A 15,614-nucleotide genomic window follows, 5' to 3' on the forward strand; every position below is an offset into this window, starting at 1 on the left:
AGTGTGCTTGGCCCCTACATTCTCAGTCAGTCACAGATCCCTTACATCTTCCAGGGTCTACAGAGGCTGCAGGGATGGCTCCTCGGGGAAAAGGGCTACCCACAGAGGCCGTGGCTGATGACATCCGTGCGGCGGCCTCAGACTGCAGCAGAGAGGAGGTATAACGAGGCTCATGCTGCAACTCACAACTTGGTGGAGCAAACCATCGGGATGTTGAAAATGAGGTTCCGGTGTCTGGACCGGTCTGGTGAAGCCCTGCAATATAGTCCACAGAGGGTGTCACGCATCATCGTCGTCGTCTGCTGCACCTTTTACAACCTGGTACTGCAATGGGGAGAGGAGCTGGCTGAGGAGGAGATACAGGAGCTGGAGGTCTCCTCCGTTGTGGAGGATACAGACGGGGATGAGGGTGAGGAGATCCCAGAAGATAACAGTGATGAGGATGAAGCCCCCGCACTGGCTAGACAAGGCAGTTGCGCTCGGGAGTCCCTCATAGCTGCTAGATTTGTGGAGAATGATGACGACATGCAGTGAGGAGACACCATAGATGCTCACATTCAATCTGTGAACATTTGACTCCAGTCTGGCTTATGGCAGCGCACATAACCTCTGTGATAATGCTCCCATCATGGAGACGCAGTGGAGGCCCTAATAGTCACTCGATTGCAGGGGAATGATGACAACATGCAGCGAGGGCACTCCATAGATCTTCACACAGACCCTGAGAATGTCCGACTCCTGTCTGGCCGAGGGAAGCTCGCTTGCGCTCAGTGATCAGGGTCATATCATAGAGACGCAGCCATGAAATTTTAAAAGCATCTGATCCTTTGTTCACCTTCAGCACCTGAGTCCTTCAGGAGCACAGTGTCACTGGTCACAGATGCTGAAGAGATGGGGGTCAGCCCCACCTTGAAGGTGCTGAGAGCACACAGAGAGAATGACGGAACTCTGTGAAGCCTGTCCACTACACTCTGGCAGCAATGACCAGCAACATCGAGGTGCAGACATCAGTACTGTGTCCAGGGAGTGTGAGACCGGAGCTTCACTTTGGCCTGAAGGCTGCACAAAGCACAGGGAAGAGATCCTGGACTGCAACACCTTGTGCAGAAATGTGTCTGAATGACACGAACATTGTTCATCAGAACAAGGAGATATTCTTGGGACCTTATTTACAATAGTGAACATTATGTACAAGTGATTAACACCGGTGCCCAGACTGTGTAACTATATCTTCTTAACTTTCCTAACGCTGCCACTATGTCTTGGTGCTCCCTGGACATCCACAATGGAGGTGGAGGCAGCCAGCTGAGTGCTATGCCCTGTCTGTGATGGCCTTGGCGGGCGTCCTCTGGCGGGCTGAGACTTGGAAGGCGCCGGACTGCTTTCGGGGTTCTGCTGTGTCTCACTGGCACCCCCCTCGGCCTGTGGAGCTGGAGCTGCTGGGGTCACAGGAATAGGGGATTCAGATGGGCTGAACACTCCTGCAGTCACCTGGATGGAAGGCCCCGGTGGGTTTACCTCCTGCTGATCCTCCTCTCAATGGGTGCCTGAGGGCCCCTGGCTGACTCCTTGAGGTCAAGGGGTAGTTGGAGTGAGATCGGACTGCCCTGCACCCCTCTCATGTACACAGTGTTGGAGGCCAACTATGCCATCGGCGATGGAGTTCAGCCTGTGCAGCAGCGCAGGACCGATGTCTTGGACCAAGGTCTCCATGGCGGCTGCAATCCTACCAGTGTTGACCTTGGTGCGTTGCCATGCCGGCGCTATCACCTCAGCCTGAAGACAGATAGACTCCTCCATCGTGCCTTGCAATCTGAGGAGTGCAGCAGACATCTCTTCCTGATGTTCCCGAGCTTGCCTTTGCAGCTCCAGCAACTGAGGTATGACTGCATCCAGAGGCTCGTCATCTGACACAGACTCAGCAAATTTCTGGCCTCCAGCAGTCCTTCGAGTGCCGGACACCTGGGAAGTCCCTGCCGCCGTCTGCTATGGATCAGACAGTGCGATGTGCTCACCAGATTGTGATCCCGGGGCTACTTTAAAGCTAGGTCCCACTGAGATATGTATCTCTGCGCTGGTGGAGGGTGTGGGTGAGCGATGTGACAGGACTTCAGGAAAGGTTTCAGTGGATTTCTCTTCTGAGCTTCCCTCAGGGCTTGATTGGAGGCCCTGGTTCATGGAGTCCATGGAGTCTCTTGGCTGTTTCCCAGATGTGCCTGTGGAAGCAAGGAGAGATAATTGGTGCATGGCAGTGGCCTGTAACACAGGACACATCACTCACAGCATGATTGTCCGATGGATGTCGCACTGCTGGCTCCTCTCTTGGTAGAGCAGCGCCGATGTCACCGTCAGCACAGGACCGGTCCAAAACATCGCCAGCCTGGATGGCTCTATTTTCAAAGTCCATGAGGATCTTGATTTCAGGCATTCCTCCACCAGCCTGCGACCTCTCCCTCTTGTTGTGCGCCAGCTTGTCCGGCACGAATAGAGATGGAGAGAATGTAAGCAGAGCGCCTGCCAGGTCAGATGATAAGTATGCCTGGCCTGTGCGGGTGGTGAGTGGTCTCATGGATGGGATGCGAACCATGAATGTGTGTGCGAGAGAGTGAATGGTGATGTCCCTTGAACTGGCAGTGAGCCAGTTCCCTGTGGATGTGTGATGGGTTTGTGAGTGCGTGAGTTGAGAGTGATGAGAAGAGTGACTTACCCTGACGGAATGGATGAGATCATCCTCTTGTGGCGCTGGATGGCTGTCCTCTTTTGCAGTGCGTTGGCGCTGACCATCGCTGCCACCAGCTGCCAAGCCAGATTGGTGATGTTGATGCCCGTCCTGCGGCCAGAGCGGAGGACATCACGGCGAGCCTCCATTGCACCCAAAAGGGACTCGAGGGACGCATCATTGAACCGGGCTGGGGGTGGGTGCTGCAGTCTTCTTGCCTTTCGGGGCCATGTCTTCCGTGCAGCACTCGTGGGCTGGAAGCACTGAGAGGTGTGCACATGGCTGGATTTTAAATATGGTGCTCGGCGAGGTGATGGTGTGGCAGGCGAATGAGACCCCACCCGCCATGGAAACGGCGTATTTCCCAAGAACACATAATTAATGCGGCAGGTTTGGAACGATACGGTGTGAGCAGCCGCCATTGCGGCCGGTGGGTAAAATATTGTTTTCCCTGCTCGCTGCCGCACTTAGTGTAAATCAGGGACGATTCTGCCCATTATCTGGTACTTCCAGTTTGTAAGGTCCCACATTTCAACAGTGACAATACGTCAAAAAGTACTTGATTGATTGTAAAGGGCAGTGTGGAATGAGACTTTCTATCTGATTTCTTTCCTTGTGGTTTTCTCATCCACAGGTTCTGGCAACGGACATGTCAAAACACATGAGCCTGCTGGCAGACTTGAAAACCATGGTGGAGACAAAGAAAGTGACCAGCTCAGGTGTCCTGCTGCTCGACAACTACACTGATAGGATCCAGGTACTGAATGTGCCCTTAGTCGAGGGCATTGTCCCATGTCTGGGGGCACTAACTGTCGGTCCCGTGTCTGGGGGCACTGACTGTCCCGTGTCTGGGGGCACTGACAGTCTGTCCCGTGTCAAGGGGCACTGACTGTGTCTCGTTCTGGGGACACTGACTGCTTGTCCCATGTCTGGGGGTACTGACTGTGTCTCGTGTCTGGGGGTACTGACTGTCTGACCCGTGTCTGGCGGTACTGACTGTCTGTCTTGTGTCTGGGAGCACTGACTGTGTGTCCCGTGTCTGGGAGGTACAGACTATATCCTGTGTCTGAGGGTACTGACTGTGTCTCGTGCCTGAGGGTACAGACTGTCCCATGTCTGGGGGTTATGACTTTGTGTCCTGTGTCTGGGGGTACAGACTATATCCTGAGTCTGGGGGTCTGGGGTACAGACTGTGTGTCCCGTGTCTGGGGGTACTGACTGTGTGTTCTGTGTCTTGGGGTGCTGACTGTGTGTCCCATGTCTGGGGGGACTGACTGTGTCCCGTGTCTAGGGGTGCTGACTGTGTCTCGTGCCTGGGGGCACTGACTGTGTGTCCCATGTCTGGGGGTACAGGCTGTGTGTCCCGTGTTCTGGGGGTACAGACTGTGTCCCGTGTCTGGGGGTACTGACTGTGACCCAGGTCTGGGGATACAGATTTCTGTCCCAGATCTGGGGTACTGACTGTGTGTCCCGTGTTCTGGGGGTACTGACTGTGTCCAGTGTCTGAGGGTACTGTGTCATGTCTCTGGTGGCACTGACTGTATCCTGTTTCTGGTGGTACTGACTGTGTGTCCTGTTTCTGGTGGTACTGACTGTGTGCCTTGACTCTGGTGGTACTGACTGTGTGTCCTGTTTCTGGTGGTACTGACTGTATCCTGTTTCTGGTGGTACAGACTGTGTGTCCTGTTTCTGGTGGTACTGACTGTGTGTCCTGTGTCTGGTGGTACTGACTGTATCCTGTTTCTAGTGGTACTGATTGTGTATCCTGTTTCTGGTGATACTGACTGTATCCTGTTTCTGGTGATACTGACTGTATCCTGTTTCTAGTGGTACTGACTGTGTGTCCTGTCTCTGGCGGTACTGACTGTATCCTGTTTCTGGTAGTACTGATTGTGTATCCTGTTTCTGGTGATACTGACTGTATCCTGTTTCTAGTGGTACTGACTGTGTGTCCTGTTTTTGGTGGTATTGACTGTGTGTCCCATGTCTGGTGGTACTGACTGTGTGTCCTGTTTTTGGTGGTATTGACTGTGTGTCCCATGCCTGGTGGTACTGACTGTGTGTCCTGTAGAAACTTGTGCTTTTTATTTCAGGGCAAATGGTCAAAGGAACAGGAAATGTAACTCCCTGACATCCAGAAATGAGCTGCAACTGGCTGTCCTGGGATTGGGTACGATGGTTACTCAGTGTTGGTGTGATTTTGTTGCTAGGTGATGAGGAATATGGTCCACTGTGCTGATCTGAGTAACCCTACCAAACCCCTGGAGCTGTACCGACAGTGGACAGATCGTATTCTGGAGGAGTTTTTCCGACAGGGAGACAAGGAACGCGAGCGAGGGATGGAGATCAGTCCGATGTGTGACAAACACACAGCCTCAGTGGAAAAGACGCAGGTACGTGTGGATACAGGGCTGAGATTCACTCTGTTTGGAACACAGTTAGCATACCTCTAAACAACTGAGTCACACAACCCATCTAACTTCAGTACTCCAGAATTAGGTACAGGTTCCTGCTCTCCCACTGCCTCTATCCAAAGACTCCCTCTTCACAGAGTCTGAGTATGAGCATTGGCTGTGAAGCCCCTCACGGTTTAATAGCTGGCTGCCACTCAGTGTCAGTCTGGTTGCTTAAGCTTTGTGCCATAGAGAGAGACAGAAGTTTATGGATCTGTACAGTTACATCAGGACAGAGAGATGAATGCATGGTTCAAAGACTGGTGTGGGAGAAATGGGTTCCAGTTCGTGAGGCACTGACACCAGTACTGGGTAAAGTGGGGGCTGTACCATTGGGACGGTCCACACCTGAACCATGCTGGGATGAGTGTTCTTGTGAATCGCATAACTAGGGAAATAGAAAGGGTTTTAAACTAAATAGTGGGGGCAAGGGATCAAATGTGGGAAGATGTGGTATATCAAAGAGTAGAGACAAGGTAAGCGAGGAAGGTACTAATACGGGAAATGATAAGCAGACCATGACAGGAAAGGACAGAGAGTATATGGGGAGAGGGTGGGAAATTGGAGTTGATGCCGAAATGAGATCAGCCAGGATCGTATTGAATGGCAGGGCAGGCTCGAGGGGCTGAATTGCCTACTCCTGCCCCTAGTTCTTATGTTCTTATATGTCTAAGAGTAAATCAACAGATGAGGCTAGAGGTTAGAAAATAATAAAGGGACAAAACCTAAGGCTCTGTATCAGAATGCAGGTAGCATTTGAAACAAAACAGATGAACTGATGGTGCAAATAGAGATGAATAAGTATGACCTAATGGCCATTACAGAGACATGGCTACAGGATGAGATAAATTGGGACCTGAACATTGAAGGGTACATGACTTTTAGGAAGATTAGGAAGTTAGGAAATAGTGGAAGGGTGGCTCTGTTAATTAAAGATGACATTAACACAATAGAGAGGGGTGACCTAAGTTCAGGAAACCAGAATATAGAAGCGGTTTGGGTAGAGATGAGGAACGATAAAGGCAAGAGCTCGCTTGTGGGAGTGGTGTACAGGCTTCCTAACAGTAATCACATGGTAGGACGGGGTATCAAAGAAGAAATATTGGGAACTTGTCAGAAAGATACAGCGATTATCATGGGGGATTTTAATCTACTTATAGACTGGAATAGCCAGATGGGCAAAGGTAGTGTAGTTGACAAAGTCATGGAATGTTTTTTGGATAATTTTAGATTAGCATGACCTGGAGCCAACCAGGGAGCAGGCTATACTAACCTGTGTTATGATCCCAGCTGATGTTACTACTGAACAAGATCCCAGGGTGGAGCCTGGCTTGATAGATCCTAACTTTTATTTTTTTTAGAAACATGGAAGGCGGCTACTGAACAGTCAGCTGATGAACTTTTAACAAAAGATTAAAACATTTATTAAACAAGAAAAAATGAACTATATCACAATATTCCTTCACCCGCAACTATTTCTTTATAGATATAAACAGATTCGTAAAGATAACACAAGTTACAAAATCTACCTTATACTCTAGTGTTCACAATAAGTATATAGTCCATATAAACCAATAGGTGACCTGTGGTCGGACACCCCACACTCTGAAACCAAGTGACAGATGCCACCCAAAGCAGATGCTATGGACTTCTCATCAACTCCCCTTAGACACTTGTCACACCGTGAGCCAACCAGTCTCATTGAACTCTGTCTTTCTCCTGAGAGTTTCCAATCTCAACGTTCAAAGTAATCGCCTTGGAATATTCTCCCGAATGGTGCTTTCACTTGGACGTCTTCAACAAGGATCCACCTCCAAGAGTTTGAACTCTCCTTCCAATGTTCATCTCCCCTGCATCTCTTTCAGGCTTTCACCCTTCACACACACTCTCGGGTATTCAGCTGTGCCAAGCAGGACACCAATGTTTCACAGGCCCATAATAAGGAGTCACCCACCTTTGGTGGTCTCCTCAGATCTTCTGGCTTCTCACAAGCCCACCTTGCCTTGATTCCTGCTCCCTGCAGCTTTCTGTCTTTAATTTGGAGCCTTTTCCTCTGCTCCTGACTTTAACTTCACTGAACAGGCTCTGTTCCAGATTCTTGTCCTTGTCCTTTGACTTACCTATCATCGTGAGCCCTTTTCCCGTACCACTCCCTGGTTTTGGGACTTTCTTCTTTGTTCTTTGGAACCTGCTTCCTGCAGTTCCCGCTCCTGTGTCCAGCTTCTCCTGGCAACTGCTTCCAACTGCCCTAAAACTGCTTTCTGTTTCTCCCTGTGTTTCTGTGGGCCCTTTGTTGCTAGGCAACAGTACAGTTCTTCCCACTTTGTTTGTTTTAACTTCTCTAAACCACTTCAAAACCTCATTAAAATGCAGATACACAAACAGGGCTTCAGATCTGCTGGCCCCAGTCTAAAGTGAAACTAAAACCTTTCTAACAATAAAAAAAAATTAAACTTAAACTTAAAGCAATAGCTTATTCCTTACACACAAATCCATGGTTAAATAAAAAAGTTAAAAGTAGTATCAAACTTAAAGAAAAAGCATATAATTGTGCAAAGATGGGTGGCAGGTCAGAAGATTGGGCAGAATATAAAAAACAGCAAAGAGTGACTAAAAAATTAATAAGGAGGGAAAAATTAGAGTATGAGAGAAAACTAGTTAGAAATATAAAGAGAAATAGTAAGAGTTTCTATAGATATTTTAAAAAGAAAAGAGTTAACAAAGTGAGCGTTGGTCCTATTGAAAGTGAGTCTGGGGAATTAATATTGAAAAAATAAGAAGATGGCAGATGAATTGAACGGTATTTCACTATAGGGGATATAAGTAACATCCCATAAATAGCTGTAAATCAGGAATTTGAAGGGAGGGAGGAACTCAAGAAAATTACAATCACCAGGGAAGTGGTACTGAGTAAATTATTGGAACTGTGAGTTGACAAGTCCATGGGTCCTGATGGATTTCATCCTAGGGTCTTAAAAGTAGTGGCTAATGAGATAGTTGATGCGTTGGTTTTAATTTTCCAAAATCCACTAGATTCGGGAAAGGTTCCATTAGATTAAAAAATAGCAAATGTAACTCCTTTATTCAAAAAGGGAGGGAGACAGGAAACTATAGGCCAGTTAACCTAAATCTGTCATAGGGAAAGTGCTAGAGGTTGTTATTAAAGATGGCGATAGCATAGTGGTATTGTTGCTGGACTAGTAATCCAGAGACCCAGGGTTATGCTCTGGGGACCTGGGTTTGAAACCTACCACAGCAGATAGTGGAATTTGAATTCAATAAAAAACAATCTGGAATTAAAAGTTTGATGATGATCATGAAACCATTGCCGATTGTCATAAAAATCCATCTGGTTCACTAATGTCCTTTAGGGAAGGAAATCTGCTGTCCTTACCTGGTCTGGCCTACATGTGACTCCAGACCCACAGCAATGTGGTTGACTCTTAAATACCCTCTGAACAAGGGCAATTAGGGATGGGCAATAAATGCTGGCCGAGCCACATCCCATGAATGAATAAAGAAAAACAGGGCACTTAGATAAATTCAAGGTAATCAGGCAGAGTCAACATAGCTTTGTGAAAGGAAAATCATGTTTAACAAATTTATTGGAGTTCTTTGAGGAAGTAACAGGTGCTGTGGATAAAGGGGAACCGGTGAATGTACTGTACTTAGATTTCTAGAAGGTATTTGATAAGGTGCCTCATCGAAGGTTAGTGCAGAAAATAAAAGCTCATGGTGCAGGGGATAACATATTGGCATGGATAGAAGATTGGCTAGCTAACCTGCTCCTCATTCATATGTTCGTAAGGAGAAATTTAATGGAAAGATGTAAGTTCACCTCTGAATCCCATTCAGCACATCGCTGATTCAGGCTTCACGTCTTGAGAATCCCTAAGTGGGCTGGACAACAAGATCCATCTTGTACACAAATACCTCAGGTCTACAGTAAGGGAAGCTTAGGGAGGGTAATAGGGGCAAGGTAGGGGAGGGGGAATGGAAAGATGTTTATTGTCTCTGATGTTATTCACTGTGCTTTTCAGGTGGGATTCATTGACTACATCGTGCACCCTCTGTGGGAAACATGGGGTGACCTAGTGCACCCTGACGCCCAGGATATCCTGGACACTCTGGAGGACAACAGATACTGGTATCAAAGTATGATTCCACAGAGCCCCTCCCCACCGCTGGATGATCCCAGTCAGGGTGAAGAAGTGTGCATTGACAAGTTTCAATTCGAACTGACACTGGAGGAGGAAGAGGATTCTGATCGATCAGACAAGGAGAGAAACAGCACAGGAGAGGAGGAGACGAGCTGCCACAGCTCAGAGGAGACCATGTTGTGCACAGCCGAGGCGCAGGAGGAGAGAGGCAGCGAGGAGGGACAGTTAGACACCACAGCCAAGGACACACCTTCTGTAGAATCATAAAAGAGGGAGAACAGCCCTTGTGTAGAAAGGACAAAACAAATGAAATTTGTCTTTCTTTGGAGACATGCGCATCAACTGTAGATTGGAATCCAGGTCTGTGAGTGGGTTCCACTGTCAGAGCGCCCTAACACTCAGGAAATCCGGGACAGAAAGGTGGCAGGAGATCAAAGCCATTCTTCGTTTGGTTTGGACCTTTAATGGGTAATAGGGTGAGAGGAAGTCACTGAGAAATAACATGTTCCTCACTCATGCCCCAGCCCGACAGGACTGAAGGAGAAGGAATGACAGACTTTCAACAGGAATTGGGTGAACCCACCTAAGCTCCCTCTCCTCCGCATTGTTTCCACAGCAAGGAAGCCATTTCTCTGAGTGTGACTGGGTCTGGGAACTGTGTGCCTTTTCTAGAATTATCTACAAGCTTTGTCTTTGTAGTTAAGTCAAGCAATGATTTGTTTTATTTTTAATGTTATATATTACGTACTGTTTCTTATAATTTATTCTGCAAGGTTCTAGTAAGAGCCAGATCAATGGGACATAAGCCGGTGGATTTGAAGTTAAACCGGTTACAAACACTAAACTCTGCTCTTCAATTTGTGAAGTCTTCCTCCAACCTTCTTTTGCACAATACGGCAATATCTTGGAACTTTTTAAAATAATTTAAGTTGTAGAGATTCTGGGATGTGCACAATTAGCTGTGCTGGCTGAGGATGGGAATGTTTCCTCTATTTGAGGTTTACCATTCCCATGTGCTAGGAGGGCGTTGCACTTTCATGTCCTGAGTGGCTTTGAGTAGAACAAGGTAAGGTTTGGTCCCATGTTGCAGCTAGCACCACAACAGGACAGCCTCCTGCCCTCTTTATTCTGCCGGCCATTCTTCTGAATTCTGGCAGGAAATTTGACCATAGGAATATTACAGCCAGGCCCAATAGTATCTTCGCCTGATAAATATACACAGATATGGGCACACACATGCGCGCATTCAAACACACACATACATGCACACAACCACACAAATACATGAACGCAGGCACACATACACACACATATACATACACACACTGATAGCTACTGAGGTGTGAAGAAAATCCTGAAATCAGAATGATTTACTTGTCTGCCCCTGAATCAGGAGAGGGTTCTGTTCTAAACCACAACTTTCATTTGCTTGTTTCTCCAATTACCCCCAAGACCACTTTAAATTCAGGACATGAAATTGCTGCTCTCCTGGTTTGCTGTATAAGGTCAGTATAAGTTAATTTTTTTTTGCCTTAAACTCAGTTTGAGCTTGCAAGAGAACTCTCTACAGCCCACTCTCAATCCCGGAGATGAGATTGTGGGTGTGATGCCATAGGGATTCCCTCCTGTGCCAAGAGCCAAGCTAATGGAGTCTGCCAGAATTGCCAATACTCTATGCTGTTCTCACCGCCATAAATGCTGCATTCCATTAAGACCCAGCTCACGGAACATGATGTTAATCATATTGAGTTCCAGAACTAACTTAGACAGTGCACAATGTGGAGCATACACTCTCCCTATAACCCAACACCCACTTTGAAACATACAGCACCCCAGGAGTACATTCAGTCCGCCATGGATGTGCTGGCTCTTTGAAAAAGTTATCCAATTAGTCCCATCCACCTGCTTGCTCCTATTTCTTTTGTTTTTGAATATTTATCCAATTTAATTGAGTATTTTGAATTCAATTTTGAAGTTGCAAAAGAATTTGGTTCCACTTTTGGGTAGTGCGTTCCAGGTCACAATAACTCACTGTGTAAAAACAATTCTCACCTTCACAGATTCTTTTGTCCATTACTTTTAATCTGTGTCTTCTGGTTCAGCCCTCCAGCCAGTGCAAACAGCTTCTCCAATTTTTAAAAAAATTATTTGACGGGATGTGGGCATCGCTGGCCAGGCCAGCATTTGTTGCCTATCCCTAATTGCCCTTGAACTGAGCGGCTTGCTAGGCCATTTCAGAGGGCAGTTAAGGGTCAGTTACATTGCTGTGGGTCTGGAGTCACATGTAGACCAGGCCAGTTAAAGTTGGCAGATTTCCTTCTCCAAGGGACATTACTGACCCAGATAGGTTTTTTATGACAACTAATGATAGTTCATGGTCACCGTAACTGAGACTAGCTTTCAATTTCAGATTTGATTGATTGAATTTTTAAATTCCACCAGCTACCTTGGGAGAATCTGCATCAGTGTCCCACAGAGTATTAGCCTCGGTCTTTGGATTATTAGTCCAGTGACATTGCCACTACACCACCATTTTCCCATCTCCTCCAGCAAAACCTCTCATTGCCATAGTACTTAGAGTCAGGTTGGCAGAGCCAAGGATTAAAAATCTGGAGCGGTGTAAGCTTCCCCTGTGTGTGCATATAACATCACCCTTAACCTTTAGAGCATGATGTGCTCTGATACCTGAGAGTTAGAATCCCAGCCTCCAGGTCTGTTGTTCCATGCCCCAGTATTATAGTATTGAATCCTGAAAAGTCAGGCTTATCCACGAAAGAAATTATCATCACGATCTTCCAAATCATGGGACATTTCATGAAAAAAAAAACACTCTTCCCTCTTTGGCTAAACAGGCGAGCCACAGAGATACCCAGCTGGTGATATTGTGGCCATTCTGTACAGTCTCCGCTAACCAGCCAGGATCTGGCACAGATTTGTAGTTCTTGTACAGTTTTTTAGTTTTTATTGTTCATGATTTATTTTTTTGGTTCTGGTTTGATATTTGTACATAATGTAATGTTTGTAAATGACTCATTCTAAAGCTGTTACAATGTGGAGGCCAAGAGATAGCCCTGATGAGAATAGTGTTAAATCCCGTGTATTATAATGTGATGTGTTATAATGCTCTTGGGGATTGTCACCAACACCAAGCCAGTATCCTTTACCAAGTAAGGAGGTGGGGCAAAAAAACAAGATTTGGAACGTGTCTGCAGCAAATATTCATTCATATTCACTCAACCGTGATGGGGGAATGGTTTACACATCTGAGATTGGATCAGGCAAAAAGATTTGAATAAACCCAGACCACTTTCAACTCTAATTTCTGCCTCGGAATGTGAAATTATTAACAGGACTATTAAGCCAACTATCTCTCCCTGTACAGATACCCCAATATACTGATTCAAAGGTTCACCTCTCAACCATTCTTCCTCTCGTGAAACACCTCACCCATTCCCCCCTTGCTAAGTCCCCCTCCCGTCCTTGCCTAATCCTTACTCGCATATTTTGCCTTTGCCCAGTCCCCCCTTCGCCCACACTCTCTCTCCCATTCCCCCCTCACCCATTCCCTCTCGCCCTATCCCTCTCACCCAATCCCCCCTCCCCTTCACCCATTCCCCCCTCACCCATTCCCTCTTGCCCTATCCTCCTCACCCATTCGCCCCTCACCCAATCCCCCTTCACCCATTCCCCCCATCACCCATTCCCCCTCACCCAATCCCCCCCTCACCCATTCCCCTCACTCCCATTCCTCCTCACCCATTCCCCCCTAACCCATTTCCCCCTCACCCATTCCCCCCTCTCCTGTTCCCCCTCACCCAATCCCCCCCTCACCCATTCCCCTCACTCCCATTCCTCCTTACCCATTCCCCCCTCTCCCATTCCCCCCAACCCATTCCCCCTCTCCCGTTCCCCCTCACCCAATCCCCCCTCACTCATTCCCCCCTCTCCCAATCCCCCTCACCCAATCCTCCCTCTCCCATTCCCCCCACTCCCATTCCCCCTTAACCCATTTCCCCCTCACCCATTCCCCCCTCTCCCATTCCCCCTCACCCAATCCCCCCTCTCCCATTCCTCCCCCAACCCATTCCCCCTTTCCTATTCCCCTCACCCATTCCCCCTCTCCCATTCCCTCTCTCCCGTTCCCCCTCACCCAATCCCCCCTCTCCCAATCCCCCTCATCCATTCCCCCCTCTCCCATTTCCCCCTCTCCCATTCCCCCCTCTCCCATTTCTCCCTCACTCATTCCACCCTTGTCCATTCCTCCTCACCCATTTCTCCTCATCCATTCCCCCCTCACCCATTCCCCCCTCTCCCAATCCCCCCTCCCATTCCCCACTCTCCCATTCCCCTCTCCCATTCTCCCCTCTCCCATTCCCCACTCTCATTCCCCCTCTCCCATTCCTCCTCACCCATTCCCCTCGTCCATTCCTCCTCACCCATTCCCCTTGCCTATTCTCCCCCTCGCCCATTCCCCCCCACTCATTTCCCCCCTTCTCCATTCCTCCTTGCCCATTACCCCCCTCTCCCACTCCCACCTCACCCATCCCCCTCCCCCACCCCATCCCATTCTCTGCTCACCTATTCCTCCCTCATCCATTCCCAAAATCTGATCTATTCTAAACTTGATCGGTCAAATTATTCTTTCTCTGAATCATGTTCAAGAATTTGAGAAATTTGGAAACTGTAAACAGGAAACTAAGATTCTAGTAGGGCCCATGTGCCACAGTGTAACGCACTCCACTGTGTGCACATTCATTGGGTACAGTGGTAAATAGGACAGTGGAGTCTCCAATGTGTCAGAAATACAGCATCCTGTGGGTGTATATAGCTCAGCTTGTTCCAGTCAGACAATCTGTGGTGAGGATGAGGTATGTGACAACCTTTATTGACCCAAACTTGATTTGCTCTTGCACTATTGTTTAAATGGAAAAGAGCTAACTCCACAAAAACCCCAATTCAGGTCTGTCCCACTGCCTTGGGTCTGAGCTCACAGCAGGGGCAGTAAATCAAGTCCCAGAAATCATGAAGCTTTACACAATCATTACAACTAATATACACGGCCAAGAATCTTCCAGAAAATCATATGGGCAAGATAAAGGTCACGGGTCAGTAGCTGTCACTGTTGAACTGAGCTGAACGTTTCTCTACACGACTGTATATTTTCAGTCCAAGGTGCCCACAGAATAGAAGATTCTGAGATGGTTTGGTGAAGGAAACTGAGCGCTTTTAACACTTAACTTTCCACTTTCATCCAAATGGATCTGTTGTAAATTGTAGCATTAAAGCTCACAGAAACATGTTTGAAAAAATATTAAAAATCACTTGAAATTACTGCTTGTAGTATTTGTAGACTTGTTATAATGCATGGGTGTGAACTGAACTGTTTAGAAACTCGTGCCCAGATTTATATCTCAGCCAGCTCCACATTGTGGCTGGGATTTGAGGCATTAACTCAGGTTCCTCGCTATCTCTGTCCGTCTTGCTCTCTCAGTCTTTCAGTGTTAGAATGTGTTCCCATCGATAAAACAACAGCCTCACAAACCGTCCAACCCCATACCCAAATGTGTACATTGTGAAATATGTCATTTTGCTGATTTTTAAAATCGCTCTCTTATTTAAGATATAAGGAATTTAAGTCACTGTGGGAAATGTGAGAAACGTCAAGATATAAAAAGCATGTGGAAGGTCTGTAGAGGATTGGTGTAAATATTCTATTTCATAGGTGTTGCGGCACAGAAGGAGACCATTCGTCCCATCTAGTGTCTGCCAGCTCTTTATCAGTGTAATCCAAAACAAATCCCACTATCCCCAATCCCTGTGTCAATCCCAAACTACTGCCATTGTGTATTGCTGAAAAAAGAGATATGTCGAAGCTTATCACCTTGTGCTCATCAGGACACTTTACCAGAATACCAATATAAGGGGAAAACAGCAATTTATACTGTATGTGAAGAGAATGCTGATTGGTTGGCAAGTGGTGTTGCCATGGAGAATGCACCACTGATGGGGACTGACAGTTAATTACCAAGCATTGTTTGAAATTTAAACCAGGCAGCTTTGACCCTGCTTGGTCAAGGCATTGTCCTGAGGAATGATTCAGTGAATGGCTGTCACTTATTTTGTTTAGCTGAAACAGACGCAAATGTGTGTACATGTTTTTTCTGTCTGCAAAGAACAGGGCCCTGTGTATTACTATATGTAGCTTCCAGTTCATGCGAATGTGCCACACGTGAGCCTGACTGACAACCTTAAATTGGTTGTTAGCGTAATTCTTAGTACACT

The 15,614-nt window shown here is 47.2% G+C and overlaps 1 protein-coding gene across 3 annotated transcripts in view; it reads left to right on the forward strand.

Moving 5' to 3' along the window:
• pde4a (phosphodiesterase 4A, cAMP-specific) overlaps window positions 1–12,850 on the forward strand; it is a 416,509-nt gene extending 403,659 nt beyond the window's left edge. For all 3 annotated transcript variants that reach the window (XM_078531259.1, XM_078531260.1, XM_078531262.1), the window contains 3 exons: window positions 3,354–3,476; window positions 4,930–5,112; window positions 9,213–12,850. In XM_078531259.1, coding sequence (XP_078387385.1) covers window positions 3,354–3,476; window positions 4,930–5,112; window positions 9,213–9,599 — 693 coding nt within the window. In that variant the 3' untranslated portion in view covers window positions 9,600–12,850. The remainder of the gene's footprint in view (window positions 1–3,353; window positions 3,477–4,929; window positions 5,113–9,212) is intronic.
• Window positions 12,851–15,614: the final 2,764 nt, after the last annotated feature.

The sequence above is a fragment of the Cetorhinus maximus genome, chromosome 28 (assembly GCF_964194155.1).
Source record: "Cetorhinus maximus chromosome 28, sCetMax3.hap1.1, whole genome shotgun sequence".
Lineage (NCBI taxonomy): Eukaryota > Metazoa > Chordata > Chondrichthyes > Lamniformes > Cetorhinidae > Cetorhinus > Cetorhinus maximus.